The 23,117-nt window shown below is 56.4% G+C and overlaps 1 protein-coding gene across 1 annotated transcript; it reads right to left on the bottom strand.

Annotated features, from left to right (window-relative positions):
• Nucleotides 1-1,105: 1,105 nt before the first annotated feature.
• Nucleotides 1,106-17,980, bottom strand: IGSF9 (immunoglobulin superfamily member 9; the record flags this gene model as incomplete). Its single annotated transcript, XM_080690605.1, has 20 exons — nucleotides 1,106-1,284; nucleotides 1,476-1,603; nucleotides 2,289-3,155; nucleotides 3,402-3,444; nucleotides 3,634-3,810; nucleotides 3,898-3,982; nucleotides 4,137-4,387; nucleotides 4,553-4,728; nucleotides 5,443-5,566; nucleotides 5,668-5,818; nucleotides 5,979-6,095; nucleotides 6,551-6,691; nucleotides 8,035-8,177; nucleotides 8,260-8,405; nucleotides 8,492-8,633; nucleotides 9,516-9,633; nucleotides 9,768-9,922; nucleotides 11,045-11,197; nucleotides 17,585-17,773; nucleotides 17,923-17,980. 20 exons carry the CDS (start codon nucleotides 17,978-17,980, stop codon nucleotides 1,106-1,108), a joined length of 3,543 nt encoding a protein of 1,180 aa, XP_080546731.1.
• Nucleotides 17,981-23,117: the final 5,137 nt, after the last annotated feature.

Here is a 23,117-nt window from a genome sequence, read left to right as displayed (position 1 = left end):
TTTGAAGGATTGCTTAAGGCATCCCATTCACTCAGAAGAGTCCCCTCTTCAGCTGGGTATAGTAGCGCACACCTGTAGTCCAGCTACTTGGGAGGCTGGGACAGGATCACAGGTTCAAGGACAACCTCAGCAAATAGTGAGACTTTCAGCAACCCAGGGAGACCGTTTCAAATAAAACTGAAGAAGAGGGGTGTGAGAGAAGCTTGGCGGTAGAATCAATCCCCTGGGTTCAGTTCCTGGTACCATGAATAAAAAGGAGAAGGAGGAGGCAGAGAAGTCCAGTCTTCTTTCAGGGTCTAGACAGTTTCCCACTTCTAGCCGGGTGTGGCAGCGCACGCTTGTCATCCCAGTACTTGGGAGGCTGAGACCAGAGGATCGTGATTCGCGGCCAGCCTCAGCTACTTAGTGAGGCCCTCTGCAACTCAGTGAGACCCTGTTTCAAAGTAAAGAATAAAAAATAGGACTGGGGGTGTTGCTCGGAGGTAGAATGCCTCTAAATTCCATCCCTAGTACCGCAAAAAAAAAAAAAAAAAATTCCCACTTTTTCTTAGATTTAAAGCTAGATTGCGATCCGGGCGTGGTGGCGCATGCTTGTAATCCCAGTACTTGGGAGGCTGAGACAGGAGGATTGCAGGTTCAAAGCCAGCCTCGGCAGCTTAGTAAGGCTCTCAGCAACTTAGTGAGACCCTGTTTCCAAATAAAATATAAAAATAGGTCTGAGGGTATAGCCCGGAGGTAGAAGGCCCCTGGGTTCCACCCCCAGTACCACAAACACACACAAAAAAGCTAGATAGCACACAGAAACACTTTTTTCCAGAATTTTTTTATTCACCCGTAAAAAAAATTCACCCACACCACAAACATCAAGCGTATACACACACACACACACACACACACACACACACACACACACACACTCACACAGACTAAGATCCGTTCCAATCCCCAGATTCAACAAGGGGGTCAGCACATACGTCCCATACCAAGTTCACCCAAGCTCACCCAAGCCCGCCATCAGGGTCAGTGCCCGGACACAGTGTCCGAGTGTGTCACGAGGTCCCATGGGGGGGCCTCCTTTGCAGGTCCATGTGTCCCCTTCCCAGCCTCACAGCAGCGTGGCCTGTTCGGGGTGGGGGGGCTGCCGATAGGTTTGTAGGCGGGCCCTGGTGGCGTCTCTGCGGCGGCGGAAGGCCAGGAATTCCTCCCGAAGGGCAGCACAGCGGGCCTCGGGACCAGGAGCATGGGCAGGGTTCAGGAGACAGCCCTCCTCCGGGGGCTTTGCACCTGCGAGCGGAGGACCAATCAGTGACAGAGGAAGGGCTTAGATGTGCGTTCCTGCAGCCTCTGGAGCAAGACTCAATCTATAGCAGGGGAGCCCGGGCTGGGGGCCCTGCCGGGACGTAGGCCAGTCCCCAGGTGGCAGGGGGACCTGGGGCAGTGCAGCCAGGGGCCCGCCTTTCTGGAGGGTCACACACCTAACTCTGGCTCCGCTTCAGGTGGGAGCCGAGAGCCGGCTGCGCCGAGGTGCAAAGTCTCCAGCAAGTCCAGGTCCCCCGGCAATTCTGAATCCCATTCGTAATTCTCATCCACAGACGTGTTCCTCCTGTGAGAGTGCGGGTGGGGGGAGGGCAGGCAACCTGTTAATGTCTGAACCCGGGGCCCCCCAAAACTCACGTGCTCCAGGGGCTTGTCCCTGAAAATCCCAGGACCGCTCTCAGCAAAATCTTCTTTTTTTTCTTTACTTTTTTTTTTTTTTTTTTTTTTTGCTATCCTGGAGATGGAACCCAGGGGCATTCTACCTCTGAGCTCCACCCCCAGCACTATTTTTTATTCTTTCTTTTGAAACAGGGTCTCACTGAGTTGCAAAGGGCCTCACTAAGTAGGTGAGGCTGGCTGCGAACCCGGATCCTCCTGTCTCGGCCTCCTGAATGCTGGGATTACAGGCATGGGCCGCCACACCTGGCTTTTCTTTTTTCTTTTTTTGTATATAGATTGAACCCAGGAGCATTCTACCTCTGAGCTACACCCCCAGCCCTCTTTATTTTTGTTTTGTTTTGTTTTGAAACAGGGTCTTGGCTAGGTTGCTGAGAGTCTCACGACATTGCTGTAATCCCAGTACTTGGGAGGATGGCCTCCCAAGTACTGGGATTACAGGTGTGTTCAGCCAAAGCTTCTGACCGTTCAGGGTCTCCTGGTCCCAGGGTGGGGGCGGAACAGGGAGGGTACAGGAGACTGGGTGGGGAGAGAAGGCCTGGCAGGTGGGCAAGGGTGGGCAGAGGGGCCCTCACCTCTTGCTGACCGTCAACACGTGCTCCCTTCGGGACCACCTCTCAGGGCCACTAACCCAGCTGCCCGTGTCTCCCGAAGCAGGGCTGAGGTAGCTGCCCCCCGCCGAGGGGGCTGTGGAGGGGGGCCGCAGGAAGGACGCGCTGCCCCTCCCGCTGCTCTGGCTGGTGACGCTGCCCCGGGGGGCTGCAGGGAACAGCCCCGGCGGCAGGCGCTCCCTCAGCATCCAGTCGGCCAGGGCTGTGTAAGGAGGGTCTGGGGTGGCCCCAGCCCCGACTACAGCCCCAGGCAGCACCGTCCTGGGGGATGCAGGGAGGGAATCCAGGGGGTTAAGGAAAGATGGGGTGAGGCAGGGCCGGGTGTCCATGTAGTCTGCAGGGGGCACAGGGTCAGCCTCTTTAAGAGGGGGTCCATCCCCATCTACGTTCATCTCACGGAAGAAGGGCAGGCTGAGGTACTGGAGGAGGGGTCCTGGGCCTGGAGGGGGGCTGGGCGGGGCGGCCGGAGGAGCCCCCACAGGGCTGATGTCCGCAATGCGGAGGGGCTGGGGCGCCCCGCTGGGGCTGCTGCTACTGCAGTCAAAAGAACGGGCCAGCGGCTGGGCTGGGGTCCGAAGTTCCGCCTGCTCTGGGCCTGACACTTCTTGAGGGGCCCCCACGGTGGGTCCCATCACAAAGCGCCCGTCTGGGCCTCGGCAGATGGGCTCCAAAGGTAAGAGTCCCCGGCTAGGTGGAGGATCCGGGTCCGGCTGCGGGCTGGGCGGCCGGGCAGGCTCCCCCCAGAGCAGGCTCTGGCGCAGGCTGGGGACGGGGGAGCCCTGGAGTTTCAGCTTGGCCAAGCTGTCAGGGCTGCTGGAGCCAGGGGCAGAGCTGGGAAGGACGAGAGATTACAGCTGACCTTGAGCCCTGTACAACAGAGCTCAGAAAGGGAAAGTAAGCCAGGGGAGGAGAAGAAGCGTGGCTGGTGGAGAGGTGGTGAGAGGGAAGGCCCACTGCCCGCCCTGGACTCCTCCAACCTCTGCTCAGGACCCTCCCATCCCTCCTTAAGACACAAGAGGAAGCAGAGGATGCTGGCCATTAAGATAGAAAGGCAGCCAAAGATGGGGTGGCGCTTACTGTGGGGTGGCCTTCCGGGGCGGTGAGAAGATCAGAGGCGCATCTGTAAGGGCGTGACCACCAAGGTGACCCCAGGACCCCCAACCCTTTCTCCCACGTCAGCGGCCCATCTCCATCCCCATCTGGCCAGGAGAAGGGTAGCACTCTGGGGTGCACCTGGCCCCCGCATATGTTCCTCCGGGTAGGAGGGCCTTGTGGAGGGTGGTGGCGGGGTGCAGGCACAGATACCTACCCTGGCGGAGGCGCTTTCTCCGGCGGCGTGCGGCCCTGCGCCGGTTCATGAGACAGGCGGTCAGGACGCTCAGCAGGACGGCCATACCCAGGAAGCAGACGCCACCCACCACGCCGGCCAGCACGGGCTGCGGCAGCAGGCCTGGCAGCTGCGTGCGGGATGGGTAGACCTCCAGGCCTGGGCGGAGGGCGCAGGAGAAGGGTCAGCGACTCTGCGCCCCCGCAGTCCCCAGCGCCCTGCCCTTCCTTCCCGCCAGGTTCTCACCAGAAGTGGAAACGTTGGCCGTGTTACTGGGATCGCTGACATAGCTCCCTGCGAAGGCCACCAGGCGGAACTCATAGTGGACATCCTGGGGTTGGGAAAAGAACACTGGGAACCGAGTCAAGGCCCGGCCCCGCCCACCCCGGCCCCAGGTAAGGCTGAGCTAGGGCGGGAGGAGAAGCAGGTCAAATCAGCACGAGCAGATGGGTCCGGGGAGCCCCACTGTGTGCCCCAGCGCCTACCTTGATGAGACCCGGCACCAGTAGCTGCACCTCCGTGCCTGCCACCGCCCGGTCCAGCACCTCCCAGCCCTGTGAGCCTTGCCGTCCTTCCAGGACGTAGCCATCCAGTCGCTTAGGGACCAGTGCTGGGGAGTCCCAGTGCAGGAGTACCCCCCGGGATGTCCGCACTGCCACCAGACCTCGGGGAGGGGACAGCGGCGGAGGCAGCTCTGTCGGGGGGAGCCCAGGGTCAGACGGTGTGGTAGGAAGCCCTGGTGGACAGACAGCAGGTCAGAGACAGGGTTCCAGCATCCCACATCCCGCATCCCGCCCCTCAGGGCCCAGCCTTCAGTGCCCCAAGCTGCCTGCACCTCCTCCCCCTCCCCTCGCGTAGGGCCTCCCATGCCTGCCCCCCCAGGCCTGTATCTGCTGCCCACCTTCGGGGGCGGACAGGACAATCTCACTGAAGGGCCCACTCCCCAGCTTGTTCTGAGCCAGGACGCTGAACTGGTACTGAGTGTAGGGCTGCAGCCCGGGTACCAGGAGGTGCGTCACGCCCAGGGGCACCACCAGGGACAGCCAGTCGTGGTGGGCTCGGTCCGGACGCTTGGCCCTGGGGGACATGAGGTAATAAATGGGGCGGGGTCTCATGAACTAGGAAGGCCAGGAAAGTCTGGGGTCAAAGCTGGGCGTGGTAGCGCGCGCTTGTCATCCCAGCATTCGGGAGGCTGAGACAGGAGGATCACGATTCACGGACAGCCTGAGCTACTTAGCAAGGCTCTTTGGAACTCAGTGAGACCCTGTTTCAAGATAAAGAATAAAAAATAGGGCTGGGGTGTCGGTAGGAGGTAGAATGCCTCTGGCTTCCATCCCCAGTACCACAAATAAATAAATATAAAAAAATCAAAATAAAGAATAAAAAGTAGGGCTGGGGGTGTAGCTTGGAAGTAGAATGCCACTGGGTTCCATCCCCAGTACCATAAATAAATAAGAAAGAAAGAAAGAAAGAAAGAAAGAAAGAAAGAAAGAAAGAAAGAAAGAAAGAAAGGAGTAAAGAAAGAAAGAAAGGATAAAAATAGGGTTGGGGGTGTAGCTCAGAGGTACAGTGCCCCTGGGTTCCATCCCCAGTACCGCAAAGAAAAAAAAAAGTCTGGGGTCGAGAGAGCTGAGCTCCCTGTTCTGTTTAACCACACAAGATCTCAGGACCCAACCTCGAACACCTAAGGGTCTCTGCAGAGCTCAGCAGAGCTAGCTCGGTCCAGAGGACACGGGAATGGGAGGAAGGACAGAGGGTCCGATGGAGAGGGGGCGCAGGCCGGCTACTCACAGTGGGGTGTACCAAACGCTGAACCTTTGCAGATAGCCACCGTCAAAGCCAGGCTCCCAGGAGACGTTGGCGCCCATGGGCAAAGGCAGGACAGAAACGTTGGTAACCACATGGGGGCTGGTCCCTGGAGGGACAGGGAGGGAGACAGGACGGTCAGGGCACCGAGGGAGGGTGAACCGCAAGGGGGCTCTGAGCTCTTCCCCAGCCCGCTCTGCAGACACTAACCCAGCACGTAGATGTTGGTAGAGACAGCCACACGCGCCACCGCGTTGCTGGCACTGCACTCCCAGCGGCCGTGGGCCTCCTTGGTCAGCGGCCGTAGGATGAGGCTGCCGTTGCTGTCCACCTGGGCCTGGCCCCGAGGCCCCTGACCCACCTACGGAGCCACTGGTCAATTTCAAGGACACGCAGCCCCCTCAGCAGGGGCCGCTCGTCCCTCTGGGAGGCTCCTTCCTCCCCAGCCTGGCCCGCTCCGTCCCACACACAGGCAGGGGCGCGGTGGGTACAGCCCAGCAGAGCAGGGCGGGGGGGCTTACCTTGGCCCATGAGACAATGGGAGGAGGGTCTCCCCTGGCCGAGCAAGGGATGAGCAGCTCCCGCCCGACTTCTTGGAAGTATTCTTCCTCTGGCCGTTCTATAAAAGCTGGCGGAGCCTGCAGTCCAGGTGGCCGTTAGGAAGGGCCTCTCTCCCACCTAAGACCTGAGGCTTCTCTCCCTCGGGGCCCTGCCACACCCTCGCGCAGGGCGCAGCCTCGATGGCATCCTTTCTCCAGCTCCCAGCTTCTCTCTAGCCCTCTGGCCCTGCTCCCCAGCAGGCAAGGGGGATGGTGAGGTAGATGGTTGGGGGTGGAACACTCTGGAGATCCAGAAACCTCTACAGACCACCCCGTCTCCTTCCCTCGGCTTAGTGAGAGGCACAGCAAGCAGGCGACTCACTTTGTGAATATATTACCCAATGAATGTCCCATCTCTGGGTTACCATGGAAACACAGGCCTGGGAGCCCCTCCCACACACGCGTTCCCCCACCCCAACTAACTGATCAGGAGCTGCCAGAGCTCGCATTCGGTAGCCACCTGACCCCCGTCCTCCCCAAGGTGTGCTCCTCACCTTGAGCAGCACACGGGTCACAGGGGAGGGCCCGGCTGTCCCGAGACTGTTGTAGGGGGTGCAGGAGTATTCTCCCAGGGCATCCTCATTCCCCAGCGCGATGATCAGCGAGCCTTCTGTGCCCTGGGACCAGCCAGGGAACTGCAGGGAAGAGGAGGAGACAGGTAGGAAGGGCATCAAGGGTACCACTCTCAGAAAGTGTGAAACGCATCCCCCCAGAGGCGACTTCGCCCAGCTGTCCTCATCTGCCACCCCAAACCATCGCCCACTCTACAGGCCTCCTGTCCTCCCAACAGTGGACCTCTCACGGTCCCGTAATCCCGGTCTAAATCCTTGAATCTGCCATCCTTCTGTCTGGGCATGAGGGCCCATTCGTCTTCCTGTCCACACCGGCTCAGACTTCAAAACCCCACACCTGGGCCATTTCAGCAGCTGCGCAGACCCTCTGGGCTCCAATCCATCTGACAACCCGACTCCTGATCACAACTTGGATACTGCCGCACTGTCCCCATGGGGGTGGGGGGAGGCTTCCGGGCCTCTAAACTGTCTGGTGCTTGTGTGTGTGTGTGTGTGTGTGTGTGTGTGTGTGTGTGTGTGTGTGTGTGTGTTTTGTTTTTTTGTGTGTGGGGGGGGGTTGTGTGTGGTTTTGTGGGAGTTTTTTTGCAGTACTGGGGATGGAACCCAGGGACATTGTACCTCTTGGCTAAACCCCAGCCCTAGTTTTTTATTCTCTATTTTGAAACAGGGTCTCGCTGAGTTGCAAAGGGCCTCACTAAGTACTTGAGGCTGTCGGCGAACCCAGATCCTCCTGTCACAGCCTCCCAAGTGCTGGGATGACAAGCGTGTGCCACCATGCCCGGCTTTTTTCTTATTTTTTAAACATTCAACAAAAACGTACTGAGTACTACTATTGTAAAAAGCCCCAGGGACATTGTGATTCAAACCTGCAATGCTACATCTCCAGGAATTTATAGTCTCTGCGGACAAACAAAAGATCCAGCCTCCGTGGAATGAGGTAACTTGGCTTGTGCGGTTTTTCCTTTGGGCCTCAACCTGTCTTTCCAGCTTTCCCTGCACCGCTCATGTCCAGACAGGCACTGTACCAAATCACCTGGTTCATTATTCCCTAAATGCACGACACTACACTCTGCCTCTGGGCCCTGGTTTCTGCACGGAATGACCGTCCACCTCAGCTTCAAGGCAGTCACTCACGGCCGGCTCTGCTGCTGGTCTATCCTCGACCGAGCCCCCGCACAAGGCACTGGCTGAATCCGTGGTCTTCAAGGACAGGCTCTGCTGCTCTCCGCCCCCCCCACCACCCCCGCAAGACGGTACCCTCCTTAGGGATGGATGCCTGTACATTGCTCCCCACCCAGTGTATGTTCCCGAGTCACTCAACTGAATTAAACTGCGCCATCCCAAACAGCCTTCTAACCAGAAAAGCACCGAGCTAAGGCCTTCCCTGTCCCTCCCCCAGCATATACCTTGTCCAGCTGCAGGGCCTGTCCATCCTTGGTCCAGCTGACAAAAAGCAGCGGAGGGTTAGCACGAGCAGGGCACTGGATCACCCCCTGCATGCCTATCGGCAGGAGCGTCTCGGGAGGCATCGCTGTCACCTGGGCTGGGTCTGGGGGAAGCAGGAACAAGTGGGCGGAGAGGGCCTCGGCCTGGCCGGAGGGGGCAGGAGCAGGGCCTGGGGTGCAGCTTACAGAGCACGGTGAGGTGGGCAGAGGCCGAGGGCGGGTCCGGAAGGCCGTTGCTGGGCACACAGGTGTAGCGGCCAGCGTCGTCCGGCCGGGTGGCCCGCAGCCGCAGGCTCCCGTCCACCAGGATCTGCACTCGGGATTGCAAGCGGCTGCAACAGGGTACGAATCAGAAGCCCGCAAAGACGGCTCCCCAACCGCTCCCCAGCCCCACCGCCCAGAACGTGGGCAGCCCCACCTAATGTGGAAGACGTCGATGCCATCCTGGAACCAGCTGTAGGTGAGATTAGCGGGGTACGCCTCGGCCCGGCAGGCCAAGGACACGTCCCGAGAGGCATTGACCGTGCTGTTCTTGGGGGGTACCACGATGACCGGGGGTCCTGCAGGAAGGGCATGAAGGGACATGGCCTGAACCCAGTCTTCCCAGGATGCTGCCACTTCTGTGGCTCTGCCTGGCTCTACTGTCTTGAGACAAAGCCTTCTCCTTGGGTCCAACAAAGGCCCATCCCCTGCCTGAGCCCTGGCCCTGAGGGGCACCCACTTTCCCTATCCCCCTCCCAGAACCTGTGTGCTGAGAGTGGGGAAGAGTCTGTTTAACGCTGCTCTTTTTTTTTCTTTTTTCTTTTTTTCAGTACTAGGTATGGAACCCAAGGACATTCTACCTCTAAGCTATACCCCTAGACCTATCATTATTATTATTATTATTATTATTATTATTATTATTTTGTGTGTGTGTGTGTTACTGAGGATGGAACCCAGAGGCATTCTACCTCCAAGCTACACCTCCAGCCCTATTTTTTATTCTCTATTTTGATTTATTTTATATTTATTTGCGGTACTGGGGATGGAACCCAGGGGCATTCTACCTCCGAGCTACACCTCCAGCCCTATTTTTTATTCTTTATTTTGATTTATATGTATTTGCGGTACTGGGGTTGGAACCCAGGGGCATTCTACCTCCGAGCTACACACACAGCCCTGATTTTTATTCTTTGTTTTGAAACAAGGTCTCACTGAGTTGCAGAGGGCCTCATAATTAGCTGAGGCTGTCCATGAACCATGATCCTCCTGTCTCAGCCTCCCAAATGCTGGGATGACAAGAGTGAGCCACCAGGCCTGCTAAGATGCTGATTTCTCTCTGCATCGGAGACCCTGCCTAGGGCAGAAGCCCCCTCTGGTCTGCCTCCCCAGCCACAGGCCCGTCCCGTCCCCCATCCCTCACACAGGTGTCCCTGGTCCCCAGCCCTCCCGCCGGGGAGCACCTAGCACCAGCAGCTGGGTGGCGTGGGTGGCGCTGCCCTCGGTGCTGGAGGCTTGGCACGTGTACACTCCGGAGCCGCCTCGCTCCACCCGCGGGATCCTCAGGGTCCCGTTCTGCACCTGGGGGAGGAAGATGCGGTCCTTCAGAGCCTGCGCTTCCCTAGCTGGCCAGCAGAGGGAGGCAGCACCCCAGGCTCCGCGGAAGCCATCTCCCAGCCCGGCTTTGGCATCTCTGGGTCCTCCAGGCGACTCACTTGCACCGGCCCCTGGCTCTGGCCCAGGTCCTGTCCTCCGAGCTTCCAAGTGACGCGAGGCTGCGGGCTGCCGCGGGCCACACAGCGCAGGGTCACCTGCGCCAGCTCCTTTACTTCCAGTACCGGGGGAGGCGTCTCCTGGAATTGAGGGGGCGCTGTGGGGCAGAGAGGCATCGGAGGCTGCGGAGGGGCCATCCGTAGGAATCCCTGCCCCGGGTTGCCCTATCGGCTACACAGGGGGCCAAGTAAGGATTGTACCAGCTCACCCCCACATCCCGGCCTGCGCTGAGCACAGGCTGGGAGTCCAGAGCTAAGTGCCTCAGAAGAGCTCTGTTCTGGGAGTCAAGAGGCTTGGGTCTTAGGCACGCTTGTAATCCCAGCATTTGAAAGGCTGAGACAGGAGGATCTCCGTTTGCTGCCAGCCTCAGTTTAGTGAGGCCCTTTGCAACTCAGTGACACTGTTTCAAAACAAAGAATAAAAAAAAAAAAAAAAAGGATTGTGGGTGTCACTCGGAGGTAGAATGCCTCTGGGTTCCATCGCCAGTACCAAAAAAAAAAAAAAAAAAAAAAAAAATGGAGCTAGGGTATATTGAAGGTAGAATGCCCCTGGGTTCAATCCCCAATACCAAAAAAGAAAAAAAAAAGAGGCTTGGGTCCTAGTAGCAGGACCCACTTCTCTGCCTGGGCTGTACCTATGGAATGGGATGACTAATTTCTTTCTTTTTAGGGGTGAGGGGGAACTGATGAGGTTTCTGGGTGAAAGGGGGGTTTTGGCAGACATGAAGTGTTGCATAAACGCGAGCTGTTGATCTCAGGACCTAACGCCCCCTCTGTCCCATGCCTACAGCCGGGCCAGGGAAACAGAGGCTCGAGGAGGGAATCCTGTATTCTGCCTAAGAGCCTAATGGAATTTTTTTTTGTGTGTGTGTGTGTGGTACTGGGGGTGGAACCCAGAGGCTTTCTACCTCCGGGCTATACTCCGAGACCTTTTTTATATTTTATTTGGAAACAGGGTCTCACTAGGTTGCTGAGAGCCTCACTAAGTAGCTGAGGCTGGCTTCGAACCTGTGTGATCCTCCTGTCTCAGCCTCCCAAGCGTGGGGATTACAAGCGTGTGCCACCACACCCGGCGCCTAATGGGATTTAGAATCCAAGTACTGAAAAGGCAGGAGCCGAGGAGCAGCCGGTGAGCAAACGGGGGTGTCAGGAAGGGTGGGGTGCAGGCTCCCCTCTGCTCCGCCCCTCCCTTCTCCACCACCTGCTCCCCAGCGTCGTACAGTTGACTGTCAGATGCACCCAGGAGCCGTTAGCAAAATCCTCTTCAGGACTGTGCCGGTCCAGGAAAAGCACACGGCACTCGTACCAGCCCTGGTCCTCCACGCGGAGCCTCTCGATCCGGAGGGATGCTCCGGTCTGCAGCCGGACTCGCCCTGGGGAGGAGCCCTGAATTAGGGACGCTGAAGGGACCCCAGAGGAGCCCCCAGCCCCTGGTCACACTTCCGTTCTCGGTCTCTTACCCCAAGAGAGTGGGGCCCCTCTGATCAGCCCCCCTGATCACTCTCGCCTTTCAACAGCTGGGGCCCAAGTCAGCACAGAGAAAACCAGGGGGTGGTGGGTAGGTAGAGTGTTCTAGGGAGCTGCACCCAGCTTCCAGAGCTGTCTGGGAGGGGGCTGAGGGAGGAGCCAGCACTTGGTCACCTCTGGATGCCCATAGGATCTGTTTATCCCTGAACTTTTTAAAGGGGCTGCCCAGGGCTGCTTCTTCCTCCAGAGGGCGCTATCCCTGGAAAGCCCAGTAGTGTTTGGGGCCCTGGCACAAACCCAGGGCCCGCCGGCCAAAGCCCCTAATCCCTCTGGGTTATTATCAGCTGCCTAAGCGCCTTAGGGTGGCCAGAGTCCAGTGCGCCAGGCAGCAGAGTCAGCAGCCTCCTCACCCCACCCTGGCCGCGCCCCAGGGCACTCTGGCCCTGGCCAGCTGACCATACGCAGCTCTGCAATCCACACACCACAGCACAAGAGACACTCCACTCCCGCCCGAGTCAGCCAGCCCCGCAGCGCAGCACCCTCCCGGGCTCAGACCAGGGTGCCTGCCCGACTCCTCAGTACCTTCCCCAGCAGATCCCTGCACCCCAGTGAGGTTCTGGGGGCCCTGGCAGTACAGCCTAGCCTGGCAAGAAAGGAGTGGAGAACCTGGCACGAGTCCAGCCCTCCTGCATACTCAACCTCGGGGTCAATTACAATCCTTGTCTGTAAAAAGGAGAAAGGAAAAATATCTGGGTGGGTGCAGGGGAAGATAACGTAAAGAAGGCACAGGGCAGGGTGCCTGGCATCGGCCGGGGCTCCGATAAGGATTGAGAGCAGATGAATCAGCTCCAGATTTGAAATCAGAAAGCAGCACAGTCTCAGTCCTGAGCCTGACCTGGTAACCTCACCACCTTCTTCCTCTCCCGCCTCTGAACTGCACCGCGGAGCTTTAAGTCACCCTACCAGAAACCCGGTATAATCTAGCACCCCTGGCGCATGCCTGTTCACTACTCCTCCAATTCCTACCTCCTAAGTATCTCTATTTCTCTATCACCTATAGCGTCAAAGTCTATAGTATTGGTCACCTGAGTCCTCCGGCCTCAACACTCCTCAACTGCCCACACCCACCTCGCCTGCTGATGTGGACAAAAGCTATCTTCTAGCTATGACAATAGCTCCAAGACGGGCCCACCCCTGCCCTTCCTAATTGCAGAAATTCTGAAATGCTGAGAGCACCCTCCCCCACCTGCTCCCAAGCTGCTTCCAGAGTGACCTGGCTCTGACGGACGCCCAGCCCCTGAGGTCACAGGGAAGAGCCATTAGGATGAGCTGGGATGATCTCGGCCGGGGTCTTTTTCCTCTAAGCTTGGGTTCCTGGGGTGTGTGTTCTCCAGGAAGGGTGGGCCAGCCTAAAGGGCTGGGTCTTAGAATCTCCACCCAGGAGATATGACCAGCTTCGGCTTCAGTGGTAAACATTTGACATAATCAGACTCTCCCACTCCCCCTCCAAGCAGGGCTCTTCAGAAACCCTGATCTGCTAGGTCACTAAGCCCTGCGGACCCCGGCTGCAGACCACCCCCATGCCCTACCTGATAGTAACCTGTGTTCCTCTCCAAGCCCAGAAGAAAGGAAAAGGAGAGAAAGGGATAAAGGGTGACTATAACATGGACTGTGTGAGATTAGGTACGGTCACTACATTCAGCCCTTCCAAGAATGCCACTACCAACGAAAGAACTCATAAGTTGGTGTGCTATGCTTTTGAATTAAATGCTTAAGTTTTAGTTAAAAACAATAGTATAGATAGTAAAAATGTGTTAAAAGCTTTTTAATATAATATGGTGTAACTAACTGTTATAGCGAAATAAATTAAGTAACAGGTGTGTGGTGTGACAATAGATTAATATTGTGATTAGCAATGGGACATTTTCTAAGGCATTTTAATAATTCAGTTCAAGAAAGTTGTTTTAAAGCCTGTTTTCCTTCTTAAACTTTCATAATTTAAAAGTAAATTAAGCGGGAACTTGTAACTGTTTTCTGAGAAACCCCATTAGGGAGGAAGCAGCCCCTGGCCCAGCTAACCCCTGTGTCCGGGCAAACATATCATAGGTAAGAAACCTCCTCTCACATACCCCGCTATCTCCCAAAACATCCGCGTGCTTCACATGGTTGCTTTTAAGTAAAGAAACCGTAAAGGTTAAAATGTAAAAGCTGGTGTAATAATGACCTTGCAAAATAATGCTATATACGAAAGCCCCCTCCTAGAATCAGGGCCAATTGCTGATCCTGCTGCGCCAGATGTGCATGGGTCCAGGTGCGAAACTGCAATAAAGTGTGGCCTTGTGAACATAACTGGCTTTGGACAATTATTCTCGTGTGGTTCTTTCAATATCTTTTTGTTTTGGTTTGTTTTTTTGTTTTTTAATACTGGGGTTGAACCCAGGGATATTCTACCTCTAAGTTACACTCCCAACCCCCCCCCCTTTTTTTAAATTTATTTTGGTGGTACTGGGGATGGAACCCTTCTACCTCCGGGCTACACTCCCAGACCTATTTTATATTTTTATTTGGAAACAGGGTCTCGCCAGCGCGGCTGGCTTCAAACCTGCGCGATCCTCCTGTCTCCGCCTCCCAAGCGCAGGGATTACAAGCGTGCGCCACCACGCCCAGCTTGTGTGTTGTTGTTTTTGTTGTTGTTGTTGTTGTTTTTCTGAGACAGAAAATTATATTTTATTAAGGAGACTCACTAAGTTGCTGAGCTGGCCTCAAACCTCTTCCCAGCCTCCCCAGCACTGGGATTCCGGATGTGGGCCACCAAACCTGGCTCTTTCAAAAGCTTTGGCTTCTAAATGACCAAGCTAGACCTCTCTCTGTCTCCAGATGCAGTGTGCTCTCTGAACACTCGTGGTAGGACTCAGCGATGCTCCGGGCATCATACATCCCCGCATGCCTGCTTGAGAAATGTCGGGAGCCAACTGCTAATAGTCCCAAATCCTTGTTTATCTGAATTCCCGGGGCCGCACGCTGTCCGTCCTAACTTTCCTGATTGTCTGGACCGCTAGACTTGCAGTGCTGAGAGGAAGATAATCAGGCCAGCAACCCTGAGACCTCCTGAGTCCTGGGTCCACCACCCAGAGGTCCGCGCCCACCTGCAGCGCCAGACCTGGCGGGCTCCAGTTCTTCCCACACACAGGGACGCATGAAGGAGACAGGGTCAGAGTCTCTGCTCTCTTGGGCTCTCAGGGGGCAAGAAACCCACAGCCATCAATGCGGGAAAGTGCAAGTCCATCTATTCAGGAGTTCACAGGCCGTCAGGATCAAGCCGTGAAGCTCTGCCGTGAAGCAAGAGGCAGAGAAGGCAGAGGGCTTTGTATCAGTGCTGGGATGGAGCCCAGGAGCATTTCACCTCTGACCTAGACTCCGAGCCCTATTTATTATTATTATTATTATTATTATTATTATTATTAATACAGCATTGGGGATGGAACCCAGGGGCATTCGACCTCCAAGCTCCACCCTAGCCCTATTTTTTATTCTTATTTTGAAACAGGGCCTCACTAAGTTGCGGAGGGCCTAAGTAGCTGAGGCTGTCCGCGAACCGTGATCCTCCGGTCTCAGCCTCCTGAATGCTGGGATTGCAAATGTGCCCCACCACACCTGGAGCCCTATTTTATTTTATTTTATTTTTTATTTTGAAACAAGGTCTCACTAGGCTGAATTACAAGTGTGCACCACTACACTTGGCTTTATTTATTTATTTTTTAAACAAGGTTCAGGGCCGGGCATGGTGGCGCACGCTCATCATCCCAGCATTTGGGAGGCTGAGACTGGAGGATCGCGGTTTGCGGACAGCCTCAGCTACTTAGTGAGGCCCTCTGAAACTCAGTGAGACCCGGTTTCAAAATAAACAATAAAAAATAGGACAGGGGGTGTAGCTCGGAGGTCAAATGCCCCTGGGTTCCACCCCCAGACCCGCAAAAAAAAAAAAAAAAAAAAAAAAAAAACAAGGTTCTTTCACTGGGTTGCTGAGGCCAGCCTCAAACCTTTGATCCTCCTGTCTTAGCCTTCCAAGTATTAGGATTACAGGCACGTGCCACTATACCTGGTGGCAAAGGACTTTGAAGGGTACAAGGTTAAGAAGGGGGGCAGAGTGAGCAAGGGGGATTCTAAATAAAGAGTGAGAGAGCTGATCTCTATCTCACAACTCAAGAAACTCCCAAGAACTACAGGACAAGAAAGAGTCAAGGGCCGAAAGCCTGCCCCGCAGGTTTAAAGAGCTGGTCCAAGCCCAGCTGCCTAATCCAGGCACCTCCAAAGCTGCACATCACCTCTCGGCAGGGACTGTGCTGGGGGCTTGAGTACAGTCACTAATTTAATCCTACTACTAAGTCCCACTTTGCTTTCTTGCTACTTTTGAACTTTTCAGTTTCTTTTTTCTTTTTTTTTTCTTTCTTCTTTCTTTCTTTCTTTTCTTTTTTCTTCCAGTACTGGGGATGAACCCAGGGGCATTCGACCTCCGAGCTACACCCCCAGTCCTATTTTTTATTCTTTATTTTGAAACAGGGTCTCACTGAGTTGCAGAGGACCTCACTAAGTAGCCGAGGCTGGCTGCAAACCACGATCCTCCTATCTTACCTCCCGAATGCTGGGATGACGAGCGTGCCCATCACGCCGGGCCTTGAAACTTCCAGTTTCGAAATCTGGTCCTTTCTCTAGATGGCTTTTCTAGATAGAGTCCTCCTAAGATTGGAAGCTTTCCCCTTATCATGGCCTCAGAAGCTCTGCTTGGCCTCCCTCAGGGGGTGAGAGGGGGCCCCTGGTGCATTTTAGGGCACCCGCCTCCCGCACAGCCCCAGGACCATTTCCCTCCACTGGCCCAGAGGGTTTATGACAGGACCACATTGTTCTTACCAACCTCTACCTCCCGTTGCTTAGCAACTGCAGTTCCGAGTCCCCTACACAAAGGCTGAGAGGCACAGTCTACACTGTGGGACAGTAAAAGGGTTAATGGGCTCAGGGGCCTCCCTCTGGGGTCCTGACTCCCAGGCCTAGCTCTGACTGTCAGGGGGGGTGGGCTTCTAGACTGAGAGCAAAGCGTGAGGGTACGGAAGCCCCAAAGGTCACTGTGCCAGCCCTGACGGCTCCAGGAGCAAGTGTACAGGGTTGCTAACCACCCAGTGGCCTGTCTGCTACCCAAGACTCCAGAGAGCCAGGGAAAGCCCTTCTCCCACCTCCCCCAGCCTCGCCCTCAGCCAGGCGACCCTCAGAAGCTGCCTGGCCTCAGCCGGCAGCCCCAACCCCTCGCAGGCCCAGGCAGAGGCAGGGAGGGAGGGCAGTGGGTACAGAGTCTTGTGGCCACTCCTGCTAAGGTCCCAAGGGCTTTGGAGATCATCCCCTCCCACCAGGCAGTCTGCCAATACCTGCCCCCACCCCCACTGTTTGAAAATAAACTCTTCTTCCAAGGCACCTGCCAAGCCTCCACTCCCCCCTGATCCTGCCCCCGTGGCAAGAGCCCAGCCAATCCCAGAGCTTCCCTCAAGATTCAAACCAGGGCGGCCTTTCCTGAGTCCTCTGAGGCAGAGGGCACAGGGCTCTCTCTCTCACCCACCAGCACAGACCTCTCCTGGGCACGGTCCCTCATGCCCACTAAGCTGTTCAAATGAAGGCTCCATCCCAATTAGCAGCAGGCTGGGCCATTGCAGGGAGCCAGGGGGGTGTTGCAGAAGGCTCCGGGGAGACCTATACCCTATCCTAAGCCAGGGACAGGGAGCTTGGGTGATGGCCTCCCAGCCAGTCCTCTCCACAGAAGGCACTTCTCCACTCAGAATCAGGCTGAGCCCCCCCAGGAAGCAGAGAGGCCACACAAAGCTCCACCCACTCTACTGCCCCTTCGGCCCGCTTCCTAGAAGCCTGGAACCCCCAAACCAGCATTCTGAACAGAAAGGGAACCATCAGGTAGACGGGAGAGTCAGGGGACCGCAGGATGGACTCGGACTGACGAGTTTGGGGTTTTGTCTCCAAGGTGCTAGGGATGGAACCCGGAGCCTCAACAAGCGCTAACCCCCAGCCTGAGCCTGGAAGATTCCATGACGAGGTCTAGAGAAAGCAGTCAGAGTCTCAGATGGACACTGGGAACCGGACTGTGGGATTTCTCTAATAGACAAGGTGGCGTTCCAAAGAGCATAAGACACAGGCATGCGCGTGTCTGAACGAGCCCTTCGGGGATGAGCACTGGCTTAGGAGCCCCACGCCGCACCGGGCCCACCTCTACGGGTCCACCCGGAGGGAGAGCTCACCCACGTAATCTGGGTCGATTCGGGGGGAGTAGAGGCCAAACTGGATAAAGATGGGGAGCAGGAATCCAAAGCGCAGCCACTCGACAACGTGCAGCGGGGGCCGGCCTCCCAGGGGCAGCAGGTCGCAGCCCAGCACCGCGCTCTCCCCGGCGCGGCCCACCACGGAGACCGCCTCAGGCTTCCGTCGACCTGCAGGGTGGCAGTCAGAGGGCCCGTGGGGCCAGAGTCAGAGCCAGGAGGGAGGCCCCCAACTCCCCACTACCCTCACAGAGAACCCCTGGGGAAGCACCCCAGGCCCAAGACCAACAGGAGCTCTTGACTCCAGGGACCCAGCTCACCGCCAGCCCCTTGGCTGATGATCAGGCTGAGGACCGCCACACCAAGGCACCAAACCATAGCCCAACCGGCCTGCTGCCCGGCCCCTCCAATCCGCCAGAGCCCAGCCGGAGGGGCCACGGGCCGTCCGCTGCCCAGCAGGCCTGCCAAGCAATGGGTCTCGGGCAACAGGTTTCAGCGGCTCTTCTTCCAGTTAGGGCTCAGCTCCTGCAGCGCCGGGAGGCTGTTCTCTTGTGGAACCACCACCAGATCTAAATGCAAAATGGTGCGTGGACTCGTCAGTACTGGGTCCAAGGAAACCCCATCCCTGGGGTCCAAGGAAACCCCATCCCTGGGGAGAAACACAGTAAGGAGAACAGGTAGGCGGTGCCCTGAGACCAGAGCTTTTGTGTGTGTGTATGTGTGTGGTGCTGGGGAAGGAACCCAGGGCATTCTACCTCTGAGCTACACCCCCAGCCCTTTTTTTTTTTTTTTTTTTTGGCAGTACTGGGGATAGAACTCAGGGGATTCTACCTTTGAGCTACACCCCCAGCCCTATTTGTGTGTGTGTGTGTGTGTGTATGTGTGTGTGTGTGTGTGTGTGTGTGTGTGTGTGTGTGTACTGGGGATGGAACCCAGGGGCAACTCTGAGCCCCAGCCTCTTTTTTTTTTTTTTTTTTTTTGTGTGTGTGTGTGTGTGTGTGGTCCTGGGGTTCTTGGAAGCCCTTCTACCTCCGGGCTACACTCCCAGACCTATTTTTTTATATATATATATTTTTGAAACAGGGTCTCTTACGCCAGCGCGGCTGGCTTCGAACCTGCGCGATCCTCCTGTCTCCGCCTCCCAAGTGCGGGGATTACAAGCCTGCGCCACCACGCCTGGCTTTTTTTTTTTTTTTTTTTTTTGTAGTACTGGGGGTGGAACTCAGAGGCTTTCTACCTTTGGGCTACACTCCCAGACCTATTTTATATTTTATTTGGAAACAGGATCTCACTAAGTTGCTGCGAGCCTCACTAAGTAGATGAGGCTGGCTTCAAACCTGTGCGATCTTCCTGTCTCAGCCTCCCAAGCACGGGGATTACAAGCATGAGCCACCATGCCTGGCCCAATTTTTTATTCTTTATTTTGAAACAGAGTTTCACTAGGTTGCAGAGCGCCTAAGTAGCTGAGGCTGGCCGCAAACCTTGATCCTCCTGTCTCAGCCACCCAAGTTATGGGGGTTAGTTATACCTGGGAATAGAGATTTTTCTGGGAAGTGTAGCTCAAGTGTAGATCCACATGGCCCAGCCTCCCCACCCTTCTCCTTCCTCACTATTAAATCCTAGCAGCAGAGTATCTGATTCAAAATAGAGGCAGCAGCATCAACCCACTCCCTCTGGGGCTGAGGACAGTTCTCTGATCAGGAGCAGACAGCTAGTCTGGGCAAAGTCCTAGATTAGAATCTAGGCCGCTTACCCCCCAGAAAGTGGCCCCCCGGGGCACCCACGCACAATCCTTTGCCCCATTTCCCAGCCTCTGGCAAGAGCCCTGAGGGCTGGGATCCGTCCTGGGGGGCCTCTTTCTCCTCCCAGCCTCCCAACACTGTAAGCAAGCCAGGCATCTGGAGAGGAGAGCTGCCCCCACCTGCCAGTCTGGGGGCCCAGGCAGCATCCTCCAGGTCTGGGCAGGTCCCAGGGCTGGCCTCTGGGGCCACTTTCTCTTTAGGATGTTCCTGGCAACTCAAGTGTATCAACCCAATTCATCCCACTCACCCCTCTCCAGCACCCTCAGGAGGGCCAGGCCCTTCCTTCCCACCTAGGGGCATGATTTATGAGACCAAAAGTGATTTACAAGACCTAGGGTTCACAAATCAAGCCCCGGATGGCACCCAGGGCAGGGCCACTTTACAGCCAGGGCCCCACAGTGACTGGCAGACCGGTGGACTCTGCTCTGGGGCTCCACCCCCACATAATCAGTCCCACCTCTGCCTCTACATAGTGCCCTGCATGTCTAATCCTGGCAGTCCAAAAGCCACCATCCCCCTGCCTCCCAGTGCCCCAACCAACTCTGAAAAATCCTCCTCCTGAATAGGAGAACTCCTTTTTTTCTCCTGGCTCAGTCTGCCAAGAACCTGGTCACCCAGGCACTCCCAAAAGTCCTGGGGACCTCTCAGCTCCACCAGCCCCCCTTCCTCTCCTTCCTGGTCTCCCTGCCAGGCCTGCCCCATTCTCCTGGTAATCCTCCCCCTAGCCGTCCCTATTTCACACGGCTCCCCAAATTCCAGTTCCTCGCTCCCGATGTCCAATCGCAGCGGTTCTTACCAACCCGCCGCTGAGATCGCCCGTGGGTCTCTGGGGTCCCTAACGCGCCGCGCCCACCCACTCCCCACCTCGCCAGGATCCTGCCTCGGCCCACAGAACACTTCTGATACTCTGCCCCAACAACTCCGGCTCCCTCGCATGCTCCCGCGCCCCGGGAACTCTTCCCTTCTTTCAGAACCAGCTGTATGGAAAGAAGTGCCCCCCCCCACACGCACATCATCCCCAGCACGCCTCCAGGTCCCAGGGAACACCCACCCACCCACCAGGAATCCACTTCGCTCCCTAGAACTCCCCTAAATTCTGCTCCCCAAAGAACTCCGCTTCTCTCCGGAGGTCCCCGCCCGTGTCTGCCCCCAGGCCCCCACCCTGCCCCCCAGGCCTCCGCCGGCACCCCACTCGGGTCCCCCAGGACGCCCCCGCCCTCACCTGCTCCGCACCGCTCGGCTCCGCGCTCCCGGCCACACAATAGGGGGCGGACCCGCCTCCCGCCTGGGATGCCCCGAGCGCCTCCCGTTGCCCTGGAGACCGCCAATCCCCCTCCGCGGCAGCCAATCGGAACCCGCGGAGGACCGGCCGGGCGGGCGCGACCCCGGAGCCGCCTGGGAGCTGTAGTTTCGGGAGAGAAGGACTTGGTGGCACGTGGGCTGGGGTCGCCCCCTCGTGGGCAGGCAGGCCAGGGGCCACTAGGTCATGGCGGGGGCGCAGCCGCCCAGCCCTTGGCAGCCCCGTCCCCTCTCCCAACCCGCGAGCCACAGAGGCCTTAACAAGGGCTGAAACGTGAGCCTCGGGCGGGAGCGCCAGGCTGGGAGCAGGACTCCCCGCCCACCTCCCAGGGGATCCTCTCTGGTCCCGGGCTCTTCCGATCTCCTCCCCCACCTCCATCCCCAACTGCACGGATTTCCTCTCTTGCCCGACTGGAAATACCTGTCTACACTGGCGAGCTCCCAGATGTTGCGCCCAGGCGCCTCCCAGGTGTGCGGCTGGGATTCCAGGCTGCAAGGCGCCCAGAGGTTGGAGTTGTCAGGTCTGCCCTGCAGGCAGCTTCCAAGACCACCGACCCCAGAAAAGGGACCAGAAGGGAGAGATGGCAGGCATCCTGACCGCCCAGGTTGAAGGGGAGGAACAAAATGTACGGTCTTTTTTTGATACAGGAACCCAAGGGCATTCTACCGCCGAGCTACACCCCCAGCCCTATTTTTTTATTCTTTATTTTGAAACAGGGTCTCACTGAGTTGCAAAGGGCCTCACTAAGTAGTAGCTGAGGCTGTCCGCGAACCGCGATCCTCCTGTCTCAGCCTCCCAAATGCTGGGATTACAAGCGTGGGCCCCCACACCCGGGATTTTTACTGAACCCCTACAGGGTGCCAGACCTGGAACAGATGCATTGTAACTAGTCTGAAACTAGGGTTTTTTTGCGCAGAAACTAGTTCATTTTCACAGAAACCCTAGAAAGTAAGTATACCCCCATTTGACTAGTAGGTAAAAGGAGGCTTAACCAGATGAAGAGCCCCCACCTGCGCTGGCAGAGCTGCATCCAGACCTGATCTGGATTTCGCCAGCCCCCTCCCTTGAAGACCTCTCCCTGGGAAACAGAGTTATCCTGCCGCCTGCACGCAGAGAGCGCTGCTTCCTCTGCTTGGCACTTCTGTAGGGAGATGCGCGGCAGATCAGTGTCTTTCTCACCGGAATTAAGCCATCCCTGATGGTCCAGGTCCCACTCAGTTGGCTTGTCTGGGAGCCTTCCCTGAAAGCAACACAGTTCTCTTACCCCAGGCTAAAGTAGTGTGGATTAAAACGGAGACATCTGATTCATGGAACCATGGTGGACAGCAAGGTCAGGGGAACTCTCTCCTGGTGGGTGTTACCCCCAAATCCTGGCCACATCTGTCTGTCTGCCTGGTATTCACCCAGCCGCTATGGCATCCTGTCCTGAGTGAGCCAGGAAGCTCATTGTGCCTATGGCCACAGGCTTTCTGACTGCTGTGGACTGCTGTGTCTGCTTGCCATTTGTCACCAGGAGATGCAAGTGCCCGGGGGGCGGGGGGGGGGGGGGCAGGATGGAGGCTGGAGCTGATGGGGGCAGGATGGAGGCTGGAGCTGATGGTGTCTCCTGCCTTCCCCTAGCGAGTTCACAAAATCACTTCTCAGTGGAGGGCCCTGCCCTAGCCTTTGATAATAAAGGAGAGAGCGCCCATCCCCAAGTTAGAGTTCACCTTTATTTTTATATATTTATTTATTTATTTATTTTGCGGTTCTGGGGATGGAACCCAGGGGCATTCGACCTCTGAGCTGCACCTCCAGCCCTATTTTTTTTTTTTAAACAGGGTCTCACTGAGTTGCAAAGGGCCTAAGTAGCTGAGGTTGTCTGCGAACCGCGATCCTCTGGCCTCAGCCTCCTGGATGCTGGGATTACAAGCATGTGCCACTACGGCCAGCAAAACAAAATTTTAAAAAGGGGTTGAAGGACAGCCGGCCATGGTGGCACACGCTTGTAATCCCAGTGCTTGGGAGGCTGAGACAGGAGGATCTGGGTTTGCGGCCAGCCTCAGTTAGTGAGGCCCTCTGCCACTTAGACCCTGTTTCTAAATAAAGAATAAAAAAAGGGCTGGGGGCAAAGCTCGGGAGGCCGAGACAGAAGGATTGCAGTTTTTGGCCAACCTCAGCTCCTTAGTGAGGCCCTTTGTAACTCAGTAAGACCCTATTTCAAAATAAAAAGTAAAAAATAGAGCTGGGGTTGTAGCTTAGAAGTAGAATGCCCCTGGGTTCCATCCCCAGTACCGCAAATGTGTGTGTGTGTATGTGTGTGTGTGTGTGTGTGTGTGTGTGTGTACATATATATAGTAAAAGTATATAAAGTATATATAAAGTAAAAAAATAATAAAAAGGGGTGAGATATAGCTTAGAGGTAGAATGCTCC

Source organism: Muscardinus avellanarius (genome assembly GCF_963383645.1).
Source record: "Muscardinus avellanarius genome assembly, chromosome: 3".
In the NCBI taxonomy this organism is placed as follows: domain Eukaryota; kingdom Metazoa; phylum Chordata; class Mammalia; order Rodentia; family Gliridae; genus Muscardinus; species Muscardinus avellanarius.
Note: the sequence above shows the minus strand (reverse complement) of the source record. Positions and strands in the feature narration are given on the sequence as shown.